Genomic DNA, 24,425 nt, shown 5'->3' with positions numbered 1-24,425 from the left:
GGTGTGGAGCACAGGTCTTGTTAGAAGCGGCTGAGGTAGTGGAGTGGTTTAGCTTGGAGGAGGCTCGGGGGGGACTTCGTTGCTCTCTGAAGCTCCCTGAAAGGAGGGTGTAGCCAGGTGGGGCCTCCACCTCTTTCTCCAAGTGACAAATTAAATGAAAAGGAGATGTCCTCAAATTGTGCCAGGGAAGGTTTAGATTGGGTATTGGGAAGAATTTCTTCACTGAAGGGATTGCAAGCATTGGAACCAGCTACGCAGGGAAGCAGCAGAGTCACCATCACGGGAGGTATTTAAAAGATGGGCAGATGTGGCATTGAGGGACATGGCTTTGTGGTGAATCTGGTAGTTTTAGGTTAATGGTTGACTTGTCAATTCTAGAGGTCTTTTCCAACTGAAATGATTCTATGATTTTCTTCTATTGCACAAAGTACCTTGGTCTTGGGCAAAATAAAATCCTGTAGCTCCATGCTCATTTAACTTGCAGATGCATTAAACCATATAATGTCAGCAAGTCTCTTAGACAGAAGCACACTGAATTTCTAGCAGTCCAGACTGATGGGGAATTAAAAATTAACCTTTTACTCATCAATATTTCAATGGCCTATTAGGTTCCATTCAGTAGAGAATGTCCTTAGCACATGTCCTTACAAAACAATCACAGCAAAGCTGGAGAGGATGACAAGCACTTAACTGAAGAAATTAGAAGGGCACAGAATTATGGCCCTTTTCATTGCTAAAAGATACATTGCTTCAGATGACACAAGTTAGTCTACAGATGAAATCTGTGCATTCCATAGAAGGTTCCCTCTGATGTTGGTCAGAAGTCCTGAAGGAGCTCACCCTGCTCTGCTGACCACACAGAGACAGTACTTTCCTAGGGACATTTTAGCTACTAAAGAGGCTTGAAGGCAGAGAAATGGCATTAGATCTTTGGCCCTAAATCCTACAGTTTTAGCAGAAGAGACAAAGCATCAATTCCAAGTCACTCACAGAGAACATGTCCCTGACAGGGTTACTGAGATGAAGTGCAATCTTGAAAAAATGTAAATTCAAAGCATGGGGATGCTGTAAGTGCCTGGTACCCATCTGCAGAAGGAAAGTAGGTTGTACCTCTCACACAAAGGACTTCTGGGGAATTAAAGTTCCCCCACAGCAAAACACAATTCCTGTATCTAGTTTTTTTTTCCTCTGTCAGATTTCTCCAACCAAATAAGACAGGTCATGTACAGGTGTTGGGGGGGAAAATAAATTGAGAGAAAGGAAACAACAATAATCTAGCTCTCTAAATGAGAGTTGTCCAGACACTATGTGATCTGGCAATTTAAATTAACTTCTCTGGTATTTACAAGTGGTAAAGAGGTCAAGCTATTAAATAGTGAATAAATATAATTTGCCTCAAAAAATACGCTGTTTTTCTCTGGCAAACAGTACAGGAATCCCTATAACATACCTGAACAGACACAACTTACACATGTTCTCTGAGAGGTTCTACATGGGTTCTTGCTGCTCAACTGCTTCTGCACTACCTGGTGTAGGGCACCCATGTGTGCAACTGCCACACACACAGAACAGAGAGGAATAGAGAACTGCAGAAAACTATGGCAACGTTCACTCTGTAAAAGGACTTATGAGGGTTTCCTACAAAGACATAAACAGGTCCTCCTTTTCTAACTTGTTCATCTATCACTTGATTTGTCCCATATTCTTTGTGTGTCTTGCAAAATAGAGTTTAATTTCATCCCTTAACAGTTTCAACAAGGAGCTGTCACCTGAAGGAAAAGAAGATAGAAAAATATACATGCACATATGCAAACACAGCCATACACACATAGACACTGGAGTCAATGCAATGATTAAAACACATCCAAATTATTATATCTACTAACCAAATGATTAGTGTACATCATGTGAAACCTTACTCTTTACAAGTTGATGGGGAAATCTGCGTTCCTGGGGAGGAAAATTTTCTTGTGTCTTCAAAAACACAGATTTTGAAACCACCAGGATTTGGCCCAGGACTAGCAATCTCACACAATCAAAAAAAGGCCAGCAGCCAGTCCAACTCCAAGTGTGGCTCGTTATCTTGTTTGGTTTTGGAGTGGGGTTTTTCTGGTTGTTTGTTTGTTTGTTTGTGTTGTGGAGTTTTTGTGGTTTTGATTTGTTTTGTTGTTTATAGGGGTTTTTATAAATAATTAAAAATTTTACTAAAATTACCCCTTTGTAGAACTTAAATTAGCTAAGCCACAGGTGGTGTCCGCTCTGGATATCTTACAGTCTACAAGGAGAAGAGATCGACAGATAAAAAAAAGTGCAGAGGAAGAGAAAGAAAACTACTGGTGGCAGTCAAAAATGAAGAGAAATTTCAAATCCCTATTAATGTCAATGTTGGTTTGGCCTCCTGTATCCCACAGGAAGAGGAACCGTCCTCAGCTCTCCTGCATGGAAGGATGGCTTAACAAGGACCTGACTCAAAGTAAGACCATGCTCATCTCTGGCAAGTGTTTGCTTATGAAGATGCCTCTGCTTGTTGCAGGGGGCTTGGATGAGATCAACTTTCAAGGTCCCTTCCACATGAAACTATTCTGTGACTCTACAATTCTAAGCAGCTGCACAAATTCAACAAGACTTAAAATAGCACATAACTACTCCTTTCAGCACACAAGGCCTGTGCCCAAGTCCAGCGCAGATCTTTGATCTTCAAGCCCTCAAGTAAGACACCCAAGTGAGAACACTCAGGTTTGCACAGAGGGCAGAGGGGCAGGTTGGTCCTGTGGGTCCATTTTTAACAATGTCTTTCAAAGAGCTGACTTCTATAATCAAGAAAGAAACCCCAGTGACTGAAGCATCTCTTTGTAGTAAAAGTGAGTAAGTTGTCTTGAAGCCCAGGCATGACTGATACTAGTCCTTTCACTCAGACTCAAGGAGATAAGTTAGCTACAAAGCTCTGTGTTCAGCTGGTTACAATACCTGAGAAAGAGATGGTTAATCTTTCAGGTTTCACTTCTCAAATCAGTGGCACAGCTGGTGTCTGACACAAGGGTGAGGACACCCAAATATTGCCAGCTCCAATGTATCAGTTAAGTAGTGATGAACTCTGAGAAGAAAAGCCCTACTGTGTTTTAACCTCTTTACCCTAAAGAACTATACACAGAGGATAATGAATTGCACAGATCACTATGGGTGAAAGCCTAACTCAACTGCTGGAAAAAGCCATGAATGAATGAATTACACACATACAGACACACACACACACACACACACACATAAATATATATATATACACATACACAAATTTTAAAAAAATCCTCTTACATACATACATACATATATATATATATATATATGAATTTAAAAGTTTGCAAGACTCCTTTGAATGTGAGCCTAAAGAGTACACCTGCAACATGTACAGACAACTTCAAAAGGCTGGGACAGATCCTTGCAATCATTTGTTACAATCTAATCCCACTCACTGTCCTTTCCAGGAATTAAAGAACACATGGTGAAATTAGCAAGACATCCAGACTGAGACAGACTGTAGTCTGCCCTGCATTAGGAAGAGGGAAACACCCTGAACATGGTCACAGAATGGGGTCACTTTGCCTCAGGTGGGTCAGTTTAGGGCAACATGTACATGGACCTCAGCAGTGACCTAACTCTGACTTCTTGAGAGCATGGTTTCATTAATTCCAGATGCATTTAGAAATTCAAATTTGAACTTATACCAGTTCCTATGAAAATGAAATTATATATCCACGTTACCTGAACAAGTCAGCCAAAATGCCAAAGAGCACTTGTTAAATACATCGTCTCACAAAAAAATATTTGCATTTTGTTAATCTTCACGTGATATTAAACATGTGGAAGCCTGAAAATATATACAGATATTTGTTTCTTCTGATGCCAGTGCAAGTCATAAACAAGGAATTAAATATGTTTTCATCAACTTTACTCTTCTGTTGATCACCTACCAAAAAGGCTCCCTGTTTTTATATGGCTTGTGTGCTTTTATTCATTATCTTAAAGCTCAGCTGTTCACACTCCAGCATAGGATTCACTGTTCATATTATGTATCTTAGTCCACAGTTTGCTTTGAAACAGTGAATTTGGCTGGGACTAATAGTACTGTCTGAACTTTGCAGCCTATTTATCAGTCAGATTCATCAATTTATTCTCCTGTGAGCAGTGGTAAGTAAACTCACATTAATTGTTGACCCACACATAATTGCTTAGTGTAAGAAATGTTAGGCAAGTGTTCAGGGAAGTTCACTTGGTCAGTGCATTCAAGGAGGACCTTTTTGTAATCTTAATTTAGTACCTCCCAAGTGTTTGTAAGCTACTGAACCAGGGTCACAGCCACACTGCACCCTATTCACATTCTGACTTTTCCTGTTTTGAGCATATAGGTAAACATTTAGAATTTAAACTTCTATAAAACATTTTGAGAACAAAGCTCTACCTGGCAATTCTGATGATGAAAGGATTATAGTTTAGACAGAAAAACTGAATACAAAGTATTGCTGAAACAATGTGTTTCCTTATTGCTATACCTTGTTCTGTCTAACCCCATCTAACCCACCGTGGTCTATGTTTATAAATTCATTCTAAACAGTCCATATTAGGCACCTTACTCTGCTGCGGGAAATGCAAAAATCCAAAGAAAAACCCTTAACAAACATTACTTTTTTCTTCCAAAAAAGGATTAGAAGATAAAGCACCCAATTCCAATGCCACAAAATATAAGTTTGATTTTTACAATATTGAAGAGGAAAAAATATCACAACTAAGGTGAAAAGACAGTAAGAGTAAGGAAAACAAAAATTCTACAAGTCAATGTGATTACACTATCTGTTATCCAAAGCAAATAATTAAGTCTAATAACTATGAAGGGAAGAAATAAAGTAAGAAAAAAACCTACTTATAAGAAATTGTTGAAGCCATGATTAAATGTCCTTGATTAACTGTTCCACAACTACTGTTCCTTGTTCAGTCTGGAGAGCAATATTGTCCCAGCCTACATACTCTCTATATAATGTCTAAGTGAATATTTTCAGGTATCACTGCCTGCTTCTGGCTCCTAAAAACTCAATTTCTGCTCCTAAAAGCCAAAAAATGATTCCATGCTTCAGGGCATGTACAGGTGAAGCAATTATTTAGTCATCCAGGTGATGCTCTTCCTGAAGCAGACAGCAAAATTGGCATTGCAGTGAAATATCCTTTCACAATCTTGCCAGAAGTAGCCTCTGTCTCTTGAAGAATTTTTAAAAATTTTATTTTTTTAATAAAAAGTGGTGATAATGGTTTGGATTTCTACAGAAGTCTCTGCAAAGAGGTGAGACTAGCATACTTTCCAGGACATGTAGGTAATAGAAAATAGGTCTAACTTTTGTTAGACCTAAATTAACACAACATGTCATTTCATAAAATATTTCCTATATTATTTACGTCGCTAAGAAATAACGTTAATTTTTTATGTGTGTTCAACTATCAATCTACACTTATGCATTCTATTGTTCAAGAGCGCCTGAAAGGTAGTATTTTAGAGGAAAGTAATTTTACATGGTTGGTTTACGGAATAGAAAAACCCAAGGGGATTACCTAACAATATCAATAGATTCCCACCAAAATCATATTAGAATAGGCTGTTCAACAAACATAGATTGCAACAGCTAGCTCCACAAGAGAAGTAGCTTTAAAACACTGGAGGCTGGAATATACTTTAATTCTTGAGTATTGAGTACTTCCAGCTCATCTTGGCTCTTTGCCAGGAGTTTCCATACCACAACTCCTATATCTGATCTAAGTCCATACCCACAAAAATATGAAATATGTAACATAAGCAGTTAAAAAAAAAATTTAAAAAAAAATAATCTGTATTTCAGACAGGGAAGCTTTCAACAAGAAATTTTTCATTTTTGAATTAGGGAATGCTTACAATCCATCCCAAATGGAGTATCCATTTTTTGCAGTCTTTCATCAGCTGTGGATAAAGAAACGCATTTGTAACTTTCCAAGTTGTTTTCCTCACAATACAGCATTTACTGGAAAATGGACAACAACAGTAAGGGCATTTCAGATCAAGGTTGCTTTACCTCTAAGGCCACAATAGGTAATGGTTATTGATGCTGGACTGTTGCCTTGCATGGAAGAAATCAGTTCAAGCCATGGAATAATTCAATTCAATAGACTCTACAGCAACTCTGAAACCTCATACTAAGAGGGAGTGCTTTTTCTGGAAAGAACTCTGATCTCACTTTTAACAGATTTCCCAATCTATCAGTTGTTCTAGCAGTCTCATCGGTAAAAACATTCAGTTTAATTTCAAGCTGAATATATATGGAGAAAAATGACATTTATATTTCACTTCTTGACTACCCCCAGAGTATGCTGTGATAGTTATAATCCTACCAGAAAGCCATTCTGAAAAATCATTGCTCATATTCTTTAATCAGACTCAGAAACATTTTCATACCCTGTAGGAAGAGACAGCTCCATCAAAAATATGACTCTCACCGGGTCTCTAACACCAACTCTCTTCATGGTCTTGATGTAGCAAATGATCTCTTCAGGATTTCATAATTTCTAGTATCGGAATAAAATGTGTCATTAAAAGCTTTAAAAGGAGAGCTCATGGAACAATTTACAGGACATCATCTTCAACTGACACCCAAGGATACAGAGGTCGAAATGCACAGGCAGGCCAAAGATCTCAACATCTTCTCCTGGTATCCCCAGCTTCCTCCTCTTCCCTTTAGCCGGGATAAGCAATTTCTCACCATTTGCTCTTCTTGAGGCTTTGAAATTCAGCTTTGACATACTAAACAGCAATACCCTCTTTCCAGGCAACCAGAGAACTATGATTATGGAGCACAGCATAGGCAGAAAACATACTTTTATACAGAATTACACGGTCACATACTTGGACCTCGAATACACTTTGAAAGGCATAATGCATTTATGAGGGTAAAAAGAGGATTGCATTGAGGCTGGAAGGGCTGTTCAAGCAGAATGAACAGAGTAACAAATACTGTGGTGATTGTGGGGTTTTGGCTTGGTTCTTTCTTTCATTTGCACATACAGAGACAGCTCAGAAAGTCAGCATCACTGCCTAAAAAAGAAGATGATAGTCTGGTATCAAGTGGACTCCCCAGTAGGTACTCCAGCATTTTAACACACATATTTAGAAACTGTGCAAATTTAAAGTAACAGGATTTTTTTTCTGTGCATAGTACAAGAAAAGCTCCAGAGAGGGAGACACTAGTCATTTTTTCCACATCACCAGACCTTTCATTTTTCATCTTATGGAAGTATTTCTACAACACAAGACGCGACTAGCACCCCAGAACAACTCATGGAGAGATCAAATTTTCTGTCTGGATCTTGCAGATGTTAAGGATGAAATGCTGCCAGAGAACAACAACAGTGTAGGCAGTACCCAAAAATAATAGTTGAGGCAGCCTAGCAGAGATCTGATGGGAAGTGAGCTATAGACAACAGCTATAGCTGATACATTATGTGGTCAGGTGTGTCCCATCGGTCAGGGACAGCTAACCTAAAAGTACATCTGCATATTGAAAAGTAGCATTACTTTTAATGCTTCTTTTGTGTCTTCTTACTTTTAATGCGTCTTCCCTGCTTTACATTTTCTTCTAGGATAGAATGTGCTTTGACTACAGCAAATAACTAAAATATAAATTTACTTCTCACTGAGTTACAGCAATGACTAATTAAGGCCCGACTGGAGGTTGCCATCCTCCAGTTAAGGAGAGGTTTCTTATACTATAAACAGTCCTATCAGCAGGCTGGTTCATGTAAAACACCTCACTGGTAAGAGAAAAAGAATCCAAAATTTGCTGCTTGTTAAGTAGTGACTTCTGCATAATCATCAGGCTGTAATTCAATTGGTTCAGACTCTGTCACACACGCAACAACAACCTAGACACGGGCTCCAAGGTCACAGATGTTGGCACTTTACCAGACAGAGATACTCATCACAAAACTTCACAATAAAAGAGTACTGCATTTTGACAGAGCTTAAAATGCCCCCTGCAAAGAAGAGCTCAGGGAACAAATCAAGTCATGTACAAAAATTCAGTCTTCCAATGCCTGCCCAGGCTTCTCATATGGTATGGGAAAACCATTTACCAAGGCATTCACAGCATCAAGTTTTATACAGCAACAGTTGTGGTAAATCACCCATTGTCTGGATTAGCAGCAAAGTCTCTAAATTTACAATACCCTTCCAAACTTGTCCCTGATGAAGAATAATAAAAGCATTTTAATTGCTACTCTCTAAACCCCTTCTAAATGCTTTCTGCCAGAAAGTAATCTCAATTCAAGAGAAATCAACAAGGCATGGATGAACATTTTTCATCTCTTAAGAAGTTTCTGGAAGTGTTTTGTGGAGAGTTGCCTCAGAAGTAAACTTCACCAACGTGCAGCAGACAGGTGCATTAGCTGCAACAGACAACAACCAGTGCTCCTGGGATCCATCTGACATTATCCACATGCAGTGTAACATGTGATTCTCAGGGATGGTCCTGTGCAGGGCCTTGTCAGTCCCTCCCAACTAGCTTATTCTGTAAATGCTGTATCTCATTTGCAACCACACCAGACCCACCTCCTCTTCATTAACCACCACAGTTCTGAGCATGTGGCTGTCTTAGGTTGCAAATGCAAGATATACCTAGGGGTGTGTATTCTATTGCTATCTGTCAGAGGTGGGGCAGTTGTCTTCTGTTAATTGGGCCACCTCTTAAAACCAGGTGGGGCAGTTTTCTTTATCTCTTCCACAACAATCTTCCCTCTTGGGAGATATCTTCTGTTAAGGGGCCACTGAGTCTCACTGCATGACTGATAAAATTCCATCATTCCACTGGGAGATGCTCTGCCCAGGGGGAGGAGCCAAGCATTCCTACCTGGAAATAATCTGAGCCTTGGAACACCACAGGCAGCCTTTTCCCACTGGATTCCCAGAGGAGCAGCTTTCTTTTCCCTCTGGATTCCCAGAGGAAGACCAGGCCCGTCTACACCACCACTGGACCTTCAGAGGAAAACTACACCCTTCTACAGGATCACTGCTTCAACAGAGCCACACCTGTCTTTGCAGGGACTGCAGCCACCATTTAATGGGACTGATACAACACCCTGAGCCACAGGGTGTCAGGTCGTATTCTGACTCTGTCACTGTTGTTTTGTATTGCTACATTTTTATTTTTATTTTTCCTAATAGAGAACTGTTATTCCTACTCCCATATCTTTGCCTGAAAGTGCCTTAATTGCAAAATTGTAGTAATTTGGAGGGAGGAGGTTTACATTTTCCATTTCAAGGGAGACTCCTGCCTTCCTTAGCAGACACCTGTCTTTTCAAACCAAGACAGGACAACAACAGCAGTGGTGATTTCTTCCCAGCTGCCTCACCTGTCATAATCCCAGCTCCTGCCACCTTCCAAGTCTCTTTCTGAATTTAACATGTTTAAAAATCCCCCTTCAAAAAAGAAAGCCTGACTTTCAGTTTATTTTTATCCAGATCAAGTCCATTTCCCTGTGATGCAATAAAGGCTGCTTTTTTCATGTGCTTCTTTACATTGGTATTCCTCGTATACTTCCATAATGAGCTTGTTATCAGCTTGGTTGTTAGTGAAAAAAAATTAAATTAAAACAGGACCCAAACATAGCAGCAGTGAAGAAGCGCCATGTTCAGTACTCAGTTTTAGCAGTTCAGTGCTGCCTTCACCAGCAAGCCATTCAGATTGACTGGATGCAAACACTGCTACCAAGATTTATTTTGGATTTTTTAGGAAGTATTGCACACAACAGGACCACTGTAAAGAAATTTTAACCTGTTGCTTCGACAAAGTCATTAATCAGCATCGCTCTTCATCCCCAACGAAATTCCTTGAAGCTTATTTTTCTGAAATCATGAATTCATTGCCAAGAAGAGCAGCAGGAAGTGTCTAACAGTAGGCATAGGCCTACTGGCAAACATTCTTTTAGGGTTTCAGTAATTTGATATTCTGATTGAAATAAAAGCTATGAAATTTTTTTTTCAACAGTTTTCACTTTAAACATCCAAGCTTGGCACTCATAAAGTTTTTCAATACTGCAACATTGCTTGATCGCAGCACCAAATTGTCAGAACACAGCCCCATTCTGCTGTGAGCTTGCAGAAATCTTTTACCTGCATGGTTTATTACTCACTTTACTCAAACTTCACAGCAAATTCTCTCACACTCACATTTTTTTTAAAGTAAGGTCTGGGCTGCAATGGTATATAAATGGTTTTCTCCAAACAGGGGTCCTGAGTACAAAATTTATTAGACAGGGGTATTGCAGTAATGCGTATGTTTGGAACACACATAAGAACAGCAGAAGTAAAATAGTCTTTTCAGAGCCCACAAAAAACTTAGCAGCTGGTGAAATGCCTGGGTATATCCTATTATTTAGCAGTAAAATGTGGGCCTTGTTATTGTAAATTTCACTTATTTTCCCCAACAGCCGTGTAATTAATACCTGTGTCCCTTTTTCTGAGCACACATTTTCCTTAACTTTTGCTGAAGTCTTCAAAGCAAAATCAGCCAACAAAAGACTCCTGGGCTATGCTCTAGATGCTTTCTGAAGCAATGCTTTGCAAAGAGATGGAGCTGAATCTGGCAGTGTTCACACCCTAATCTCCAGGCAAAGATTAGGGTAGTAACCTAAATGGCTCATCTGCATCCCTCCATCCTTCAGAATATTTATTTCTTTTTTTCACTTTAGTCTCTCTCTTGCATCATTTTGGGAGCATGGATGAAACTACTGGTGCCTTCATGCTTTCAGGCAATGCCTATGAGGCTTCCAAGAGCTCACACCTTGCCTCTCTCCCCTCTAGAATACATTAAAGATTACAGCAATATGTAACTTGCTTAACAACCTACACATCAGGAAACAATTCCACACTATGCAGACAAAACCACCTGTCTGTGGTTCCCAGACTGAAAGAGGAAGAAGTGCTGCCAGATGCCACTAGGGAACATCCAGTGCAGGGTCAAGGCAGTGCTTGCATATAACGCCAACACAGCACATGCAGCCCCTAATGTAGCTCAGAATGTGCTGCTAACTGGCCTTCCTTGCGCTGCAGAGCTTGCAAACCTCAATCTAGCTGGAGCTATTGTAGCCCTTTATTTGATTCTCAAGTGAGGCCAGAAACCTTATCTCCTGCAGCTCACCCTCTAATCCATGGAGATCTGCCAAACCATTTACAGCCTGGTTTCACCTCTGACTGGTCCTTCTTTTCAGAGACCACTTCAGAGGTGGGTGATGCAATGCAGTGCTCTGTATGCCATCACATTTGATGCACGTGTTGCTTTCCTGTGAAAAATGTTTCCTTTCCTTGCTGGTGTGATATAGGTGCAAAGCACACAAATCTCATGTACAAGATATAAAAAACCTGATGCATCTGCTGTCAAAAAAAACTTTTCTCCTCTATGCTTGGGAAAATGCATGGCTTAAAGGTCAAGTCACTAAATTAAGATCAATAAAACACAGGTTCATTTTCTATTCCTGCCTCAGCATCCCTTATTTTAATCAAGTAATTTAGTTTTCTTGTCAACAAACATGGAAAACATCCTGTCATGATAGAGAAAATGAATCCTTTATAATTTGTGTCTAACATGAAGGCTATGGAGATGGATAAAGCATGCACACACTTTCCATGTTCTGATCATTTTTTTCAGATAAGCTTTAAGCCTATGTCTTTGGCTCAAGCATCAGCAAAAGGCAGAAGTCAGAAGCCCTGCCCTAGACCAGCCCCACCACCAGTCACCAGTGTTTTCACATGCTGGTAGAGGGCTGTATCCACTTGGCAGGACTAATGTCGAAGTCACCAAGTCTGATCACTTGCACTGTGACGTCTCAAGGGTCTCCAGCACTACTGCTCTTCTCAGTGCCCTGTCCAGGTATCAAAACTCCCTAAATCCTTATCTTCAATGCAACATAGAAATCCAGGCAGTGTTTTTGACAGCTACTCTTCTATTCTCCCCACCATAATTTAAACTATCTGTTTTCAAGCCATCATATAGCAATGCAACATGAAAATCCAGCCTAGATCAAAGACCAGAGGAAGACGATTGGTCTTTTGGAAGAAGCTGTTCAAAAGAGGTATGATGAGCCTTGGTGTTCCAGGGTTTCAGAAAACAGAGCAATACTGCTGTTATGAAAGAACCATATGCAGCCTCAAATAACCCAAATTTTAAAGACCTTTCTTGAAAAGTATTTTCTGTTTCAATGCCTATTTCAATTCCAGAGTAATTCCAGGAAAAAAATCACTACATCTGCATTGGGAGACAACACCCAGAAATTTCAACCTTCACTTACTCTTGTTCCAAGAGTTCTCCAGAATTCAAATATGCCAACATCTTAGAAGATATGTTGAGACTTTGAAAATAAGTTAGCTTGTCTTTGAAATACTTTGGTCTAAATATTAAAGCATATTATTACAAATAAATGTTAATACACCATATTTTCTACAGTAAAAAGGAGCAAGTCTATGAAAGGCCTGCTACCTCAAACACCATTACAATACAGAAAAACCCCAAAATATTAGTGATATTTCAGCTTCAAAATAATCAATTAGACTATATGTTATTTCCTCCTCTTCTGTACATAAGGGTTTGATCTAGCACCATTAGTCATCACAGTGTGTCAGCTGATTGCAATGCAATAGGCAAAATCCCCAAACCTGCTTTTCTCTTGTTGTTGCCTGATTTATATTTAGGTCATAAGCAAAGACAATGGAATTTTTGAATAAAGCTGAACTGTAAATCTTGTGATTTTTTCACTCTGAAGACAGATTATTTTTTCTTTAATGTAGCTATTTAATAATGGTTCACTTAAAGACTATAAGCAACATAAGCCAGTACTTTTCTTTCTGACAAACGCATTTCAGTGGGTATTTTAAAGGGCCATATTTAAGTTCATCATCTAGTCAGCATTGCTTTCTTCAGCTGCTCAGAGCAATTTATACATCAAGAGCTAACTGAGGCAGACTCAGTTCCACCCTACATAATGCACAAAGTAAAAACACAGTTACTGCCCTAATTTAGTGACATTTCATACAGATCTGCATTTACACATGGTATAAGGCAGTGGAAAACCAGACTCAGTTAGATTCATGTTAAAATTTCACCTCTTAGTGAGTGAATCCTGTTATCCAATAAACTGCTGAAAATTAATCTGAAAGAAAAAAAAGCACCCGAACCATGAACTGAGTAGAACTTATAAAAAAGATCACTTTAAACACAGTAGTCCCCTTCTTTCACCCTGGATCTTTCCTGGATTGTCTGTGAGCTGGTGCAAATTTTTAAAACACATAATTTTGTCTTACATAGTAATTTTTAAGCACTGTTTTAATCTAGCAGGCAGAAAAACAGGCATGTTATCCTATCCCCACTTACTTTCAAGTGTCATTTCCAATTAGAATACTTCTCCATATCTCTATTGGTTTTACATATCCTCTATTTCTGGCCTGTATCCGACTCTTAAGACAGAGCTGAAGTAACACCTGATGGAAAGTGAGATCTAAATGGGATTGCATTTTGCTTCTTGGCTTCTGCATTGCAAGAACAGCATGCTCATGTAGACAATAGCAATTTCAAAATAAAAAGGCATTATCTCTCACTTGACTTGGAGAAGCTGCTTTCAAGGAATTTAATTTGTTTATCAGCACTTCTGGATACCTTTTGAAATACAAAACCAATTAATAAACCCTAAAAATTACAACAAAACACCATCATCTTCCTTCTCAATGGGAAAATTCAAGGTAATCCACAGCCTAGGATAGATGGTTTGAAGATTAAGAAGCTTTATCTCTCTTAGCATATCTGGGAGAGCCATGCTGAAAAAAGGTAAAATCCAGTTCTGAAAAGTACACAGGCCAGAAGAGTAAAGGGATATGAGTAGAGGGGAACATCCCTTTTTCTCACCTGGTCCTTGAGCCTCTTCTGTCAGTAGATCAGAGATGACACCAGAGCCGAGGCACTGAACTTACTGCACCTTTGACCTCCCTTCAGCACAGCATTTCTCCCTGGTCCTAGGCCTCCACCTTCACCCAGTTTAACCCCTTTTCAATCCAGATACAAACAGGGCTCTCCTGCAAAACGGAAGTCACTTTCTAATTGCAGAGATTACTCTTGGTTTCATGAAGAATGCAGCCTCAAAGAAAACAGTAAGAATTCTGTGGTGTACAAAGCATATTAATAAGCAGCTAGGAACTGAAATCCCACATGGACCAGATCACCCAACCTTGCAGTGACTTATTTTGACCCCTGCAGGGCAGGAGGATGTGACAGGACCAAATACATAATGGCACAAAGCTAACCATTTCTTTGCGGCACCACCAACACACCAACCTAAGCTCCCAAAGAAGTCACTGTTAGTTTTATTGGTTCATACACTGTTTTCAGTGAGGAAAGTCTGAAGCATTGCTGGCCAGTTCATTAAAACTGCTCTTAGAAATCCCAGTTTTTCTCCATATTCCACATTTTGATTTCTAAAGGAAATCCTGCCTCATGCACACCAGAAGCAACAGCATTCATTTGTACATGTGCTGTTGATGTCCTTCACAGTGTCCCTTGGCTTGTTTCCCCTATTTTACATCCAAAAATTACTGAAGCTGGCTTGTTTTCTCCTTATGTATTGTCAACTTATAAAGTGTTTCCCAAAACACTCACTCAGCACATGCACTAAATATCACTTGGCTAACAGCATGAGTCCAGCTGCCACTCACAGCAAGAGCCTGCACTCCTAGATAAGCCTTGAGGCATGTCTTGACATGTGTTCCCCATTCCCATCCTGGACAGCACCTGTTTTGAGGTGATCTCTCCTATTTGAAAGAACGGCTGTCAATTTTGCACCAGAAGCAGAGGAAGGCAGAACTCCAACTGAGCAATGCTTTGCAGATCACAGTTCATCAAAACTGAGTATTTCCATACCACTGGCAAAGTTTCACTTCAGTCACAGAAATGGTGAGATAACTATACAAGGTGGAGGAAAAGTTAAAGCATTAAAAACAAACCAAACCATATAAACTAACTCACAAACGTGGCCCAAAATAGACAATTCCAGGTTTGGATTCACATGGTCTACGTGTTCCAAATCTAAACATACCAAAATATATACCAAATATATACCAATCTATAAAAAAAAATACTGATGCAACCCCTTAAAAGTGATTTTTTCTAGTTCAGTGAGGATGCAGATGAATACAAAGACAGCATCTGCTACTCAGTGTCCAAGCTAGATCTTTGCCTCTTCCATTTAATATCCTCCCCCTTTTTGTGGCTTAGGTTAGCTGGGAATTTCTGTCCAAAACCAGCTTCATCCAGCCTGTTTACCCCAGTGGATGAATTACTCCTACCGTCATGCCATGCAGAGTGCCAACACAATCTTCATTGCTTTCCAGAATGGAAAAAGTAACTGGCAACTGCCTCCTGCAGCAGCTTCAAAGTGATCTCCTGATCTGCCCAACACACACAGATGAGCCCCTTTGGACATGCAGGCACTTCAAGTCTGAGGGAACCATCCAAGTGTCTCCCATTTTTTGACCACATGATGGGAATACATGAAAATCTTCTTCACACGTGAAATACAAGAGACACCACTACCCCAGCTTGCATGGCTTCTGATACAGTAATTATGAACATGATCTACACAATTAGAACAGTCTCTCAAAATTTGAGAGTTTCAACAGAAAGAAAGAAGACTAATCCTAAAATAGCAAATTTCTTGGGATTCCTGTGCTAGCACCTAGAATGAGCAACTGCTCAAACTTCCCCACTGACAAAGCAACTTTTGGGTAGCATGCACAACAGCTGGAAAGCAGAACTCCACCAAAAGCTTTTGTGAGCTTTGCAGTATAAAACAAACACCTTTTCTTCCAAAGCGCAGACTAGGGGTCAGTGAAATTTTCCACAACCCACTGAGCAGATTTCCTAACCCAGCTCTCCTCCTAAGAGCAAGGCCAGCCTCAGTATCAGTGGTCTCCTTGACAGTACAGCAGGATTTAGCAAAGCTAACAAACTATTAACCTTTGAGGCTCTAAAGCATCAAATTGATTGCACAACACTACATATAACTCATCTTTTCTACATTTTTCTTACTCTCACTTAAATCCCAGTTTAGCAACCTTTCATAATTATAAAACCAAGCTGCATGACTGCCAATGTCTAAAGAAAAGTCAAGTGTTTAATAGGATTAAAAAAAAAAATTCTATTCAAACACAGAACTACTATGGATGACAGCATGACAAGGTAAAGCATGAAATAAACTATTCATCTCACTGGAGTTTGTTGTTAAAAAAATGGCTACAGAATTTATTAAAGGCTAGATTAGTTCAGTGTCCTTTATCCTGGCTTTTTTAAATTACAAGCAAAATTGATAATGCAGTAGACATCATAGATGGGTTTTTGCCTTGATGGCAGCAGCACATGTCATGTATCTCCAATCATATGAAACATCCTAAGCGACATACACAGAAGGGAGCAAAACCTGGAACCAAAACAAGGGAAATCCCTTTCTTCTTTACATCCTCTATCTTTTTCAAGTGTTCTGCAACATTTTATTTTCACAGTTGAAACACTAAGTATTTAAGCATGAGGTATGTGAGCTAACCAGGTAAGAGATTGGATGAGCCAAAGATCAACTTTTTTAATATGAAGAGAGACACCATTTCAAAAGATGGCAAAGTATTTGAAAACTGTTTTAGCAATTTGTTTTAAATAGATTATGGTGAAAACTGAGATGGTGTTAAAATAGACAGAAAAATAGAAACTTGGACTTTCTAAAATGAATTTTTTTATTTTGGCCTTTATGTATCATTATTAGCTGACACTATATGGCTATTCAAAGTAATGGAAAAGATTAAACCAAGATTTGCTACAGCAGGTCAAATGAAAAACCATTCAACTTAGCAAAAATTTAGATTTAAAATCCAAACTTTCAGATTTTCAACCACATTTCTTCCCAATTATATTGTTTGCGGTGTCCCAAGGGATATACTGTAGGGATTGCACAAGGAGATCTGTTCACAAATTAAGCACCTATAATTTGAACCTACTTTGAAGAAAGGATAAGATTGGAATGAAAGTTATTCTCCCTGGAACTGTCTGCTCTTTGAAGAGTAGAACAGTTAAACACAAATCTGTCTACTAAATCTGAATACTATTTATAAATTATATACAATTAATTTCTAAAAAGTAGTGAGTATTTTAATTATTATTTCTATACAGAACAGTAGAAGAGATTGCACAGCACTCTTAGGGGGTTTAAAGTTACAGTCTGCAAAACTTTGTCTACCTAGGATCTGCATTTTAAACTACTTACACAGTTGAGAGCGTGACACATTTGAGCATCTTCAAAGCAAGATCCATTTTGCATGAAAGACAAGAGTTCAAGTTGCAGTATAGTAAGAACCACAGGAAATGACCAAACCACAGGAAATGACCAAACCACAGGAAATGACCAAACACAACGTTAAAGTCTGTCAGAAGGTTAAGAGCAGTTTGGATACACAGAACAGTCAAGAAATTTTCAGACAAGAGATTAAAAACCCCAGCAGTTCATTGAGTTGGAAAGACAGAAATAATTCCAGATGGCAACAAAGCTGTTCCCTCTGCCACACCTGCCACGGTGGCAGGATGCAAGGCAGGTTGGAGAAGGCAGTTCTGCTGGAACTGAGCCGCAGGAGACACGGTGGACAGAGATTGCTGGATTAATAAACAGCCCCTGTTGGGAAACCAAGCAAAGGCAGTTTCGAATTACCTCTGGTAGCAGATGGGCAAGTAACCGAAGGGTTTGAACTGTTTGATTTTTACGGCAGTGTGAGTAAACAAAGAGCTTTATTTTGTGCGTGCTAGAAATATGTCACAGCAGGAGAAATTAATGGTGAATGCCACAGGAAACTGTATCACACAGAAATATTTCTGAAAGGGTTGGAAATGACACATTAGCACATGCAAGGCCAGTGAGAAACTGTTTTGTGGACAAAAGTGATTGATTTAAAAAGATCGTCAACAAATTAAAAAAGAGCTATCCTAAAGAAAAGTTATAAGGATATTTGCTCATTTTCTGATCAGAAAAAAAGAAAGCATAAGATACTTTTGGCAGAAAACCACTGAAAACTGAGTGCAAGGCACAGCAGAAAAGAAAGAACTCTTCTAGGTACATATACACGTCAAAAGCTAATGGGCGACTAGCATTATAATTATAAGTTTTATTTATAAACTGCATCATCAGTTTAGAGCTTTAGGCAAAGCTAATTTTGTACAGAACTGGACCCAGGCAAGTGAAGCAGAGGTATTCTGCTGACCAGGGGCAGATAGAAAAGGCTGAAACAGATCCCGCATCTCAAAGACAATCATCCATCACTCTTAAGCCAAATACAAATCATTGGCTATTCAAGATCAAAATTAAAGAGTTTCCAAATAACATTTAAACAGTGAAAATGCCGTGTGTCTACATAACCAAAAGGAAGAAGTTCTAGCCTTTTTTAAGGTGAAAGAATTTCGCCAGGAGGCCAAGAATGGGAAATGACTGTCCAAGAAACAAAATATCACTTCAACATTTGCAAGCTATTACAACGGAAGTTAAAATATTTCAAACAGAGCTGTTATGTTAATGCAGCAGCACTGTTGTTCACAAAAAAGGCTAAAATATTTGGGTTGCACTAACTTTCTTCTCCCAAGTCTCCCCCTACCATCTTCAATATCCTAATACATCTTTGACATTTGACACTACCACACATCCTCCTCCTTGTAAAATAACTCCCTATGAGGTCTTGCTCTTTCTTTCCAAAGTATGATGATAGTGGAAAATAGAAATTTCAAGTCTCAGAGCCTTTTTCTAAAGATGGGTAGTACAAAAAAATTCCACATGACAACTTGCTTCTTATTTGAGGTGAGCCAAGCTAGCTCTGTTGTGTCTAGCAATTGCTTTCCAGTTGATGGACAAAGAAATTTATATGTCAAAATAAAAAAAATTTAAATCCCATCTGAAAAATGACAGAAGCCAATGAGGTCCTGGGAAAATACTTTCCACGAGAATTGTATTGTTCATGTTACATTTTCGAGAAACAAGAACACATGCTGAGGTCAGAGGTTTCATCTGCTCAAGGAAATCAGAAACAAAAGTCTGAAGTATCACATCTCCAGAAAGTTATGCACTCAAGAGATATTCTGGGTCTTAAATTCATTCAGAACATTTTACCCACACTCTACAGACATGGCCCTAGCATGCATCATGACTGCTCATATGGCAGAATCTTGAGGTCGTACCAGTTTTGGTGGAGGGATGAGTTACTTATGGAAGAAAACACTCTTTCCAATCATAAATTATTCTCATGGACTTCTCAGAGTCTTGGAATATTAGCAGCAGGGGGAAAGGCAACAACGATTGCACAAATTATTCATATAAAGACTCTGATATTAAACTAGACACATATTTGAAGACTGTCAATGAGATAGTAAGTGGAACAGTAAGTGGAACAATTCATAAGGAAATGCTGCCTACTGATGTCTATTTACTGCACTGCATGTAACTGATATGATCAGCTCAGATTAAGGAAGGTGCATTGACACAGCAGAATACACAGGCTCTCCATAGCTCACCTTTCAGCCTCAGCTTGGGAGATTTCAGTCCTATAAACATGCAATACCTCCAAAAACCTATTTCTTATCTGGGTCAAAGAGGCACAGGCACTGGCAAAGCCACATTTTATCAACTACTGAAAGATACCCTTCCCCCAAAGACCAGAAACAAGTCTTCCACCTTTTTCTTAGACAAACTGTTGAGAGTTTAGCCAGACAGATCCTTTAACACAAGAGACAGTCTGCAAGCACTAGAACATGTACACCTTGACCCAAAGTTCTAAGACTATATCCTTTCATTATTCTAATTGTCATAAAAGATTAAATTTGTGTGGCATTTTCTGGGAACTACCAGATCATTTTATTTCCAAAGAGTGTATACTGTTTTTGCTACCATTATCACTTGAGGAAAATCTGTCATTTGCAGCATAAGAGAACACAGATATAGTCAGTTCAAAGAAAGACAAAAACCTCATAGAAAATGCATCATCCTTGTATGTGGAAGAAATTAAAATAGAAAAGTTTCTGACAGACAAAGCTGGCACAAGTTATATTAGAGATTTCTGTCTCATCTAGAGGGTTCCTGCAGTTGGGAAAACAAAAGGACCTAGCTTGAACTGTGGAAAAGGAAATGAGTAGAAGAACTTACTGAAATACTAGAAAAATCCAGCACAGATTTGTAATTTACAAAAGCATAAGGGATGGTAAATAGTATAAATTTGTACCTGCATAAGCTTAGCAACTGAACAATAAAAAGGTTTTAAACATATTATGAACAGAAAATTCCTTCAACAATATAGTTTAAATACAATCATGACAGAGTATTATGGGACTTATGCTTCTCTTTGCAACAGCTAAAATGATATAAGCAAGTATCTCTGCAAAAACAACTGAGTGTATCACCTCAGTTCCAAGCACTCTTTCTAGACAATGAGAAATGTTCTGATGGTTTCTAAAACAAAATTTCACCCCTAATACAGTGGAACACCCTTTGTAATGAAAAATTCATTCTAACATTTTCAAGCTAATAGTTTGTTTTCTTCAACATTAGCATTGTTGGACTCTGGCTCCAGAACTGAATTTCATCCAGTTGAAATAAGGTCAAAATCAGTATTCCTACTGCGCAAGGGAAGTTTAAATCCTGCTGGGAAAAAAAAATAAATGTACTGTTAACTTCTGGTATGGAGAAAAAAAAAAAGACAATGTAAATAAAATGCTATGAATACTTTCATTCTTAAACATTAACTTCAAAAACAGTGAAAAATTCACAAGTTAACACTACCTTGACACATGAAGGTTTGGATTACACACATTCCTTGCATTAACTACTTGAATACTAGCAATATGCTAACAGCTAATATGCACGTTATTAATGCTCAGATGTAGACATATGGGAGAAAACTTTCATATAAATATTATGAATGTCCAAAAGGTTATTTATTCTTAAAGGATGAAACCAATCCCATGTTAGCCCTTTTCCTTAATATTGTGCATGTCCACATAGTATGTTGAATATAATAATAAATCAACTGTTAAAAGATAGTGCTTAAACTACACTGATACCTATAGTCTGTGTGCCATGCTCCCTAGTTGACAAATTCACATGAACTATACTGCCACCCTCCCCATAAGACTCTGTTTGCCAAACCTGGCATTTTAAAAGTGAGACAGGGAGATAAAAGGTCTGTGTCAATTTACACTAACAGAAGGACAAATTTCAAAGGTCTTAATACTATGCCACTCAAATCCTGTAAGTTTTTCTGCTAATTTCACAAAAAGCAAGTCTGTGTGCATTGCTGTTACATGAACAAAATAGTTCTGCCAATGTAAGGGCTCAGTCTCTGCACTTACAGCCTGCAGAACTTGCCCACTGCTAAATGCTATATTGAGATTAACCGGCACAGCCCACGGCAAATTGGTTTATTTGTTTTTAATTTAAACATGTTAACAAGGTGTGAAAACTTGTATTATTACTGCCAAAGCTCTGAGAAATGTCCGCTTTGAAAAACTGTGGACAGTAAGAAAGTAACAGAGAGATGTTGGTGAGATAGATGTATCAGTAACATCCTCATTAGTAACAACCTCCTTCAGTAAAGGAAGTCACTTAATGGTGATGCATAACAAAGGCAGTTTTTTTGCATCAGGAAGCAAGTTAAGTTTCATCATATCTCCTCAAACCAGGAAAAAGTCTCCATGCATCCTCCTGAAAAACCACCATGCATCCCAAAGAGAATAGCTTCTCATCATGCCAATACTCCATAAGAGTGTTCCACAGTTTGTGGGTTAATGAAAAGTTATTACACTGGAAGATTTTTACAGGTCCAACAGAATTTGATGGAACAATTGCAGATGCCAGGTTCCTATGCCTTGGAGGGACACAATTTTATACAGGATATATTCAACCAACAGCAACACTCAGTGTAGCATGTAAAATGCTAGATATGGCTTGTGTAAACCATAAGAAACTAAGAGACAATTTCAGAAGGGCACATCTGTGTCTAAATGAAACGATAGAAAACACATAATCACAAATATCAGCTGCTATTACATTGTCCTAAAGTACCTTTAGTACTAAAAAAACTGGTGCAACACGAGCACCTACTACACAAAACTTGCAAGAAGTGAACATTTCTCATAAGAAGCTTAAAAGACATTAGAGCTTCAGCATCTCTGAAATCTCATTCCAGTTAGACACCTTAGAGAGGAAAGATGCTGGTAAAGAGGTCTTGCAAAACCTTGAGGTGCTCCTTCAAACCAGAGATCATCTGAAACAATTACTGGTTTGCATTCTAACATGTATTTTGCCTAAGTCTACAACCATACTTAATATCGTACCAAAAAAAAAAAAAAAATACTGAGGCAGGACAGGAAAGAGTTCGTAGTCTGAACACCATGAACACCATCACCTGCTACGCCTCATCTTATTTAAAATTGTGTTGAGATCGAGCGTTTTCTGACAGCGACATGACATGAAGCTGCACACTGCCGCAGCCTGCCTCCCCTCCCGCAGCCGCAGCCCTGCGTCCGTCCCCGCTCCGACCGATCTCGCCGCACAAGTTTACGGGGAAAGGGGCAGTATGTGGCATTTAGGTCCTAGGCGAGGTTTATTGCTCGGGCTGTTACGCCAGTCCGGCGGTACATGAACAGGCTCCCTTCCCTCCCCGACACCAGGTACAGCCGCGCACTCCGCACCCGCCGCCCCACAGCCGCTCACAGAGCGGGGCCGCCGGAGCCGCGTCCCGCCGGCGCCTCTGCCCGCACCTGCCCCGCTCGCTCCCACCCTCTCCCACAGGCGGTGCAAGGCAGCGCGGTAAGGGACGGGCGCGGAGCCCCGCGGCAGCACGGCCGGGGCGCGCCGCCTCCCCAGAACGTGGAGCGCTGAACCGCGCCGAGCGCTTCGCCTTCCCGGCGCAGGGCGGCCGCGGGGCGGGCAGCCGGGAGCACCCACCGGGGATGGCCAGGTTGGTGAGCGGGGTGCTGTGGAGGCTGCCCGGCAGTGCTGCCATCCAGTCGGCGAAGAGCAGCTCGTTCTTCCCCTGCGACGAAGCCATGCTGCCGCCGCAGCTGTACCGCCGCCGCCGCTCGTTCCAACTAGCCCAGTCCCGGCCACGGCCACAGACACTGCTACAGCCCCGCCGAGCCCGGGCCCCGCCCGCCTGGCACCGCCTCCCCCCGCCCCGCCGAGCCCCCGCCGCCTCCCCGCGGCGCGGCGTGAGAGCCCTCGGGGCCGGCACCGAGCGTGGCGCGACCGGACGGCACCGCCGGGCTCGGCCCGGACACTCGGTGGGCGATCCCACCCCAAGTACCGCGGGGGTCCGGGGAGGGAGCGGCATCACGGCCCGGTCGTGGCGGGTTCGCACTGCCCCGGGCCCCGGCGCCCCGGCCCGGCCCGGGAGCCGGCCCTGCCCGGGAGCCGGCAGCAGAGCCCGCCCCGGGAGCACGGGGCTGCCGCCGGCCGGGCGTCTGTGCCTGGGATGGCGCTCGGGGCCCCGGCTGGCGGCTGGTGGCCCTGGGCCTCAGCAGAACCTCCCTGACCTTGGCGATGGTTCGGCTGAATGCCCCGCGCCGAGATCCGACATCCCTCGCAGCCGGCTCCCAGGCAGCTCCATCTGCCCCTGATACGAACGTCTCTTTTTGCAATGACTTGTTCAAACGAAAAAGAATCGGTGCACCTTAGTTGAACATGCCGTGGAGATCTGATTTTTTGGCAAGAATTTTTTATTCTTCTTTGAGCATGATCCAAAGTAGTATATTCTATTATCATTTCCAGCCTGTCTTTGGAGAAACATCTTAGCGTTGGCAGTAAAGAAGCATTTGCATGGTTGCCTCAGGATGGATGAATGAATGAACCTTATAAAGCTCTGTGAGCCATTTTGAACTGTTAGAACAAACGTGGCCTTTTCACCTTCAGCGTTACCCATTTTTGTGAATGTTGTTTATACATGTGTAGAAGTTCATATGGTGGAGCTGTCAAAAACAGTGCCCAGAGAGAGAGCCATGATTGAGGCAGGTTCACTTTATCAGTTCACCTTGAATTCTTATGAGGGTCAGCTCTGGTTCTGTAGCTTATGTTCTTACTCAAACCCTTCCATAACAGCTGAGTTTGAAAATAAAACTTCAGGGAACAACTAATAATAGCCCTCCCTTCTCTCTCTGTCTAAAGTTTCTAGAGCAAGTATGATGAGAAACTCATCCTTTGGCCACAATTTCATGAAAAGTGAGTGACTGTTTCTGAGGTATTTAAATAAAGGAAATTTTGCTGACTCACTTTCTGCAATAGAAATAGCTCTTGAGGAGGTATTTGACAGG

General features: G+C 40.5%; 1 protein-coding gene across 1 annotated transcript in view; it reads right to left on the bottom strand.

Annotated features, from left to right (window-relative positions):
• PLCXD3 (phosphatidylinositol specific phospholipase C X domain containing 3) overlaps positions 1-23,216 on the bottom strand; it is a 79,784-nt gene extending 56,568 nt beyond the window's left edge. Inside the window, exon 1 of the mRNA XM_059836551.1 lies at positions 23,065-23,216. Within this exon, the coding sequence (XP_059692534.1) occupies positions 23,065-23,167 (103 nt within the window). The 5' untranslated portion in view covers positions 23,168-23,216. The remainder of the gene's footprint in view (positions 1-23,064) is intronic.
• Between the last annotated feature and the right edge of the window lie 1,209 nt (positions 23,217-24,425).

Source organism: Haemorhous mexicanus, chromosome Z (assembly GCF_027477595.1).
Source record: "Haemorhous mexicanus isolate bHaeMex1 chromosome Z, bHaeMex1.pri, whole genome shotgun sequence".
NCBI classification, from domain to species: domain Eukaryota; kingdom Metazoa; phylum Chordata; class Aves; order Passeriformes; family Fringillidae; genus Haemorhous; species Haemorhous mexicanus.
This window is presented reverse-complemented; position numbering and strand designations above follow the sequence as displayed.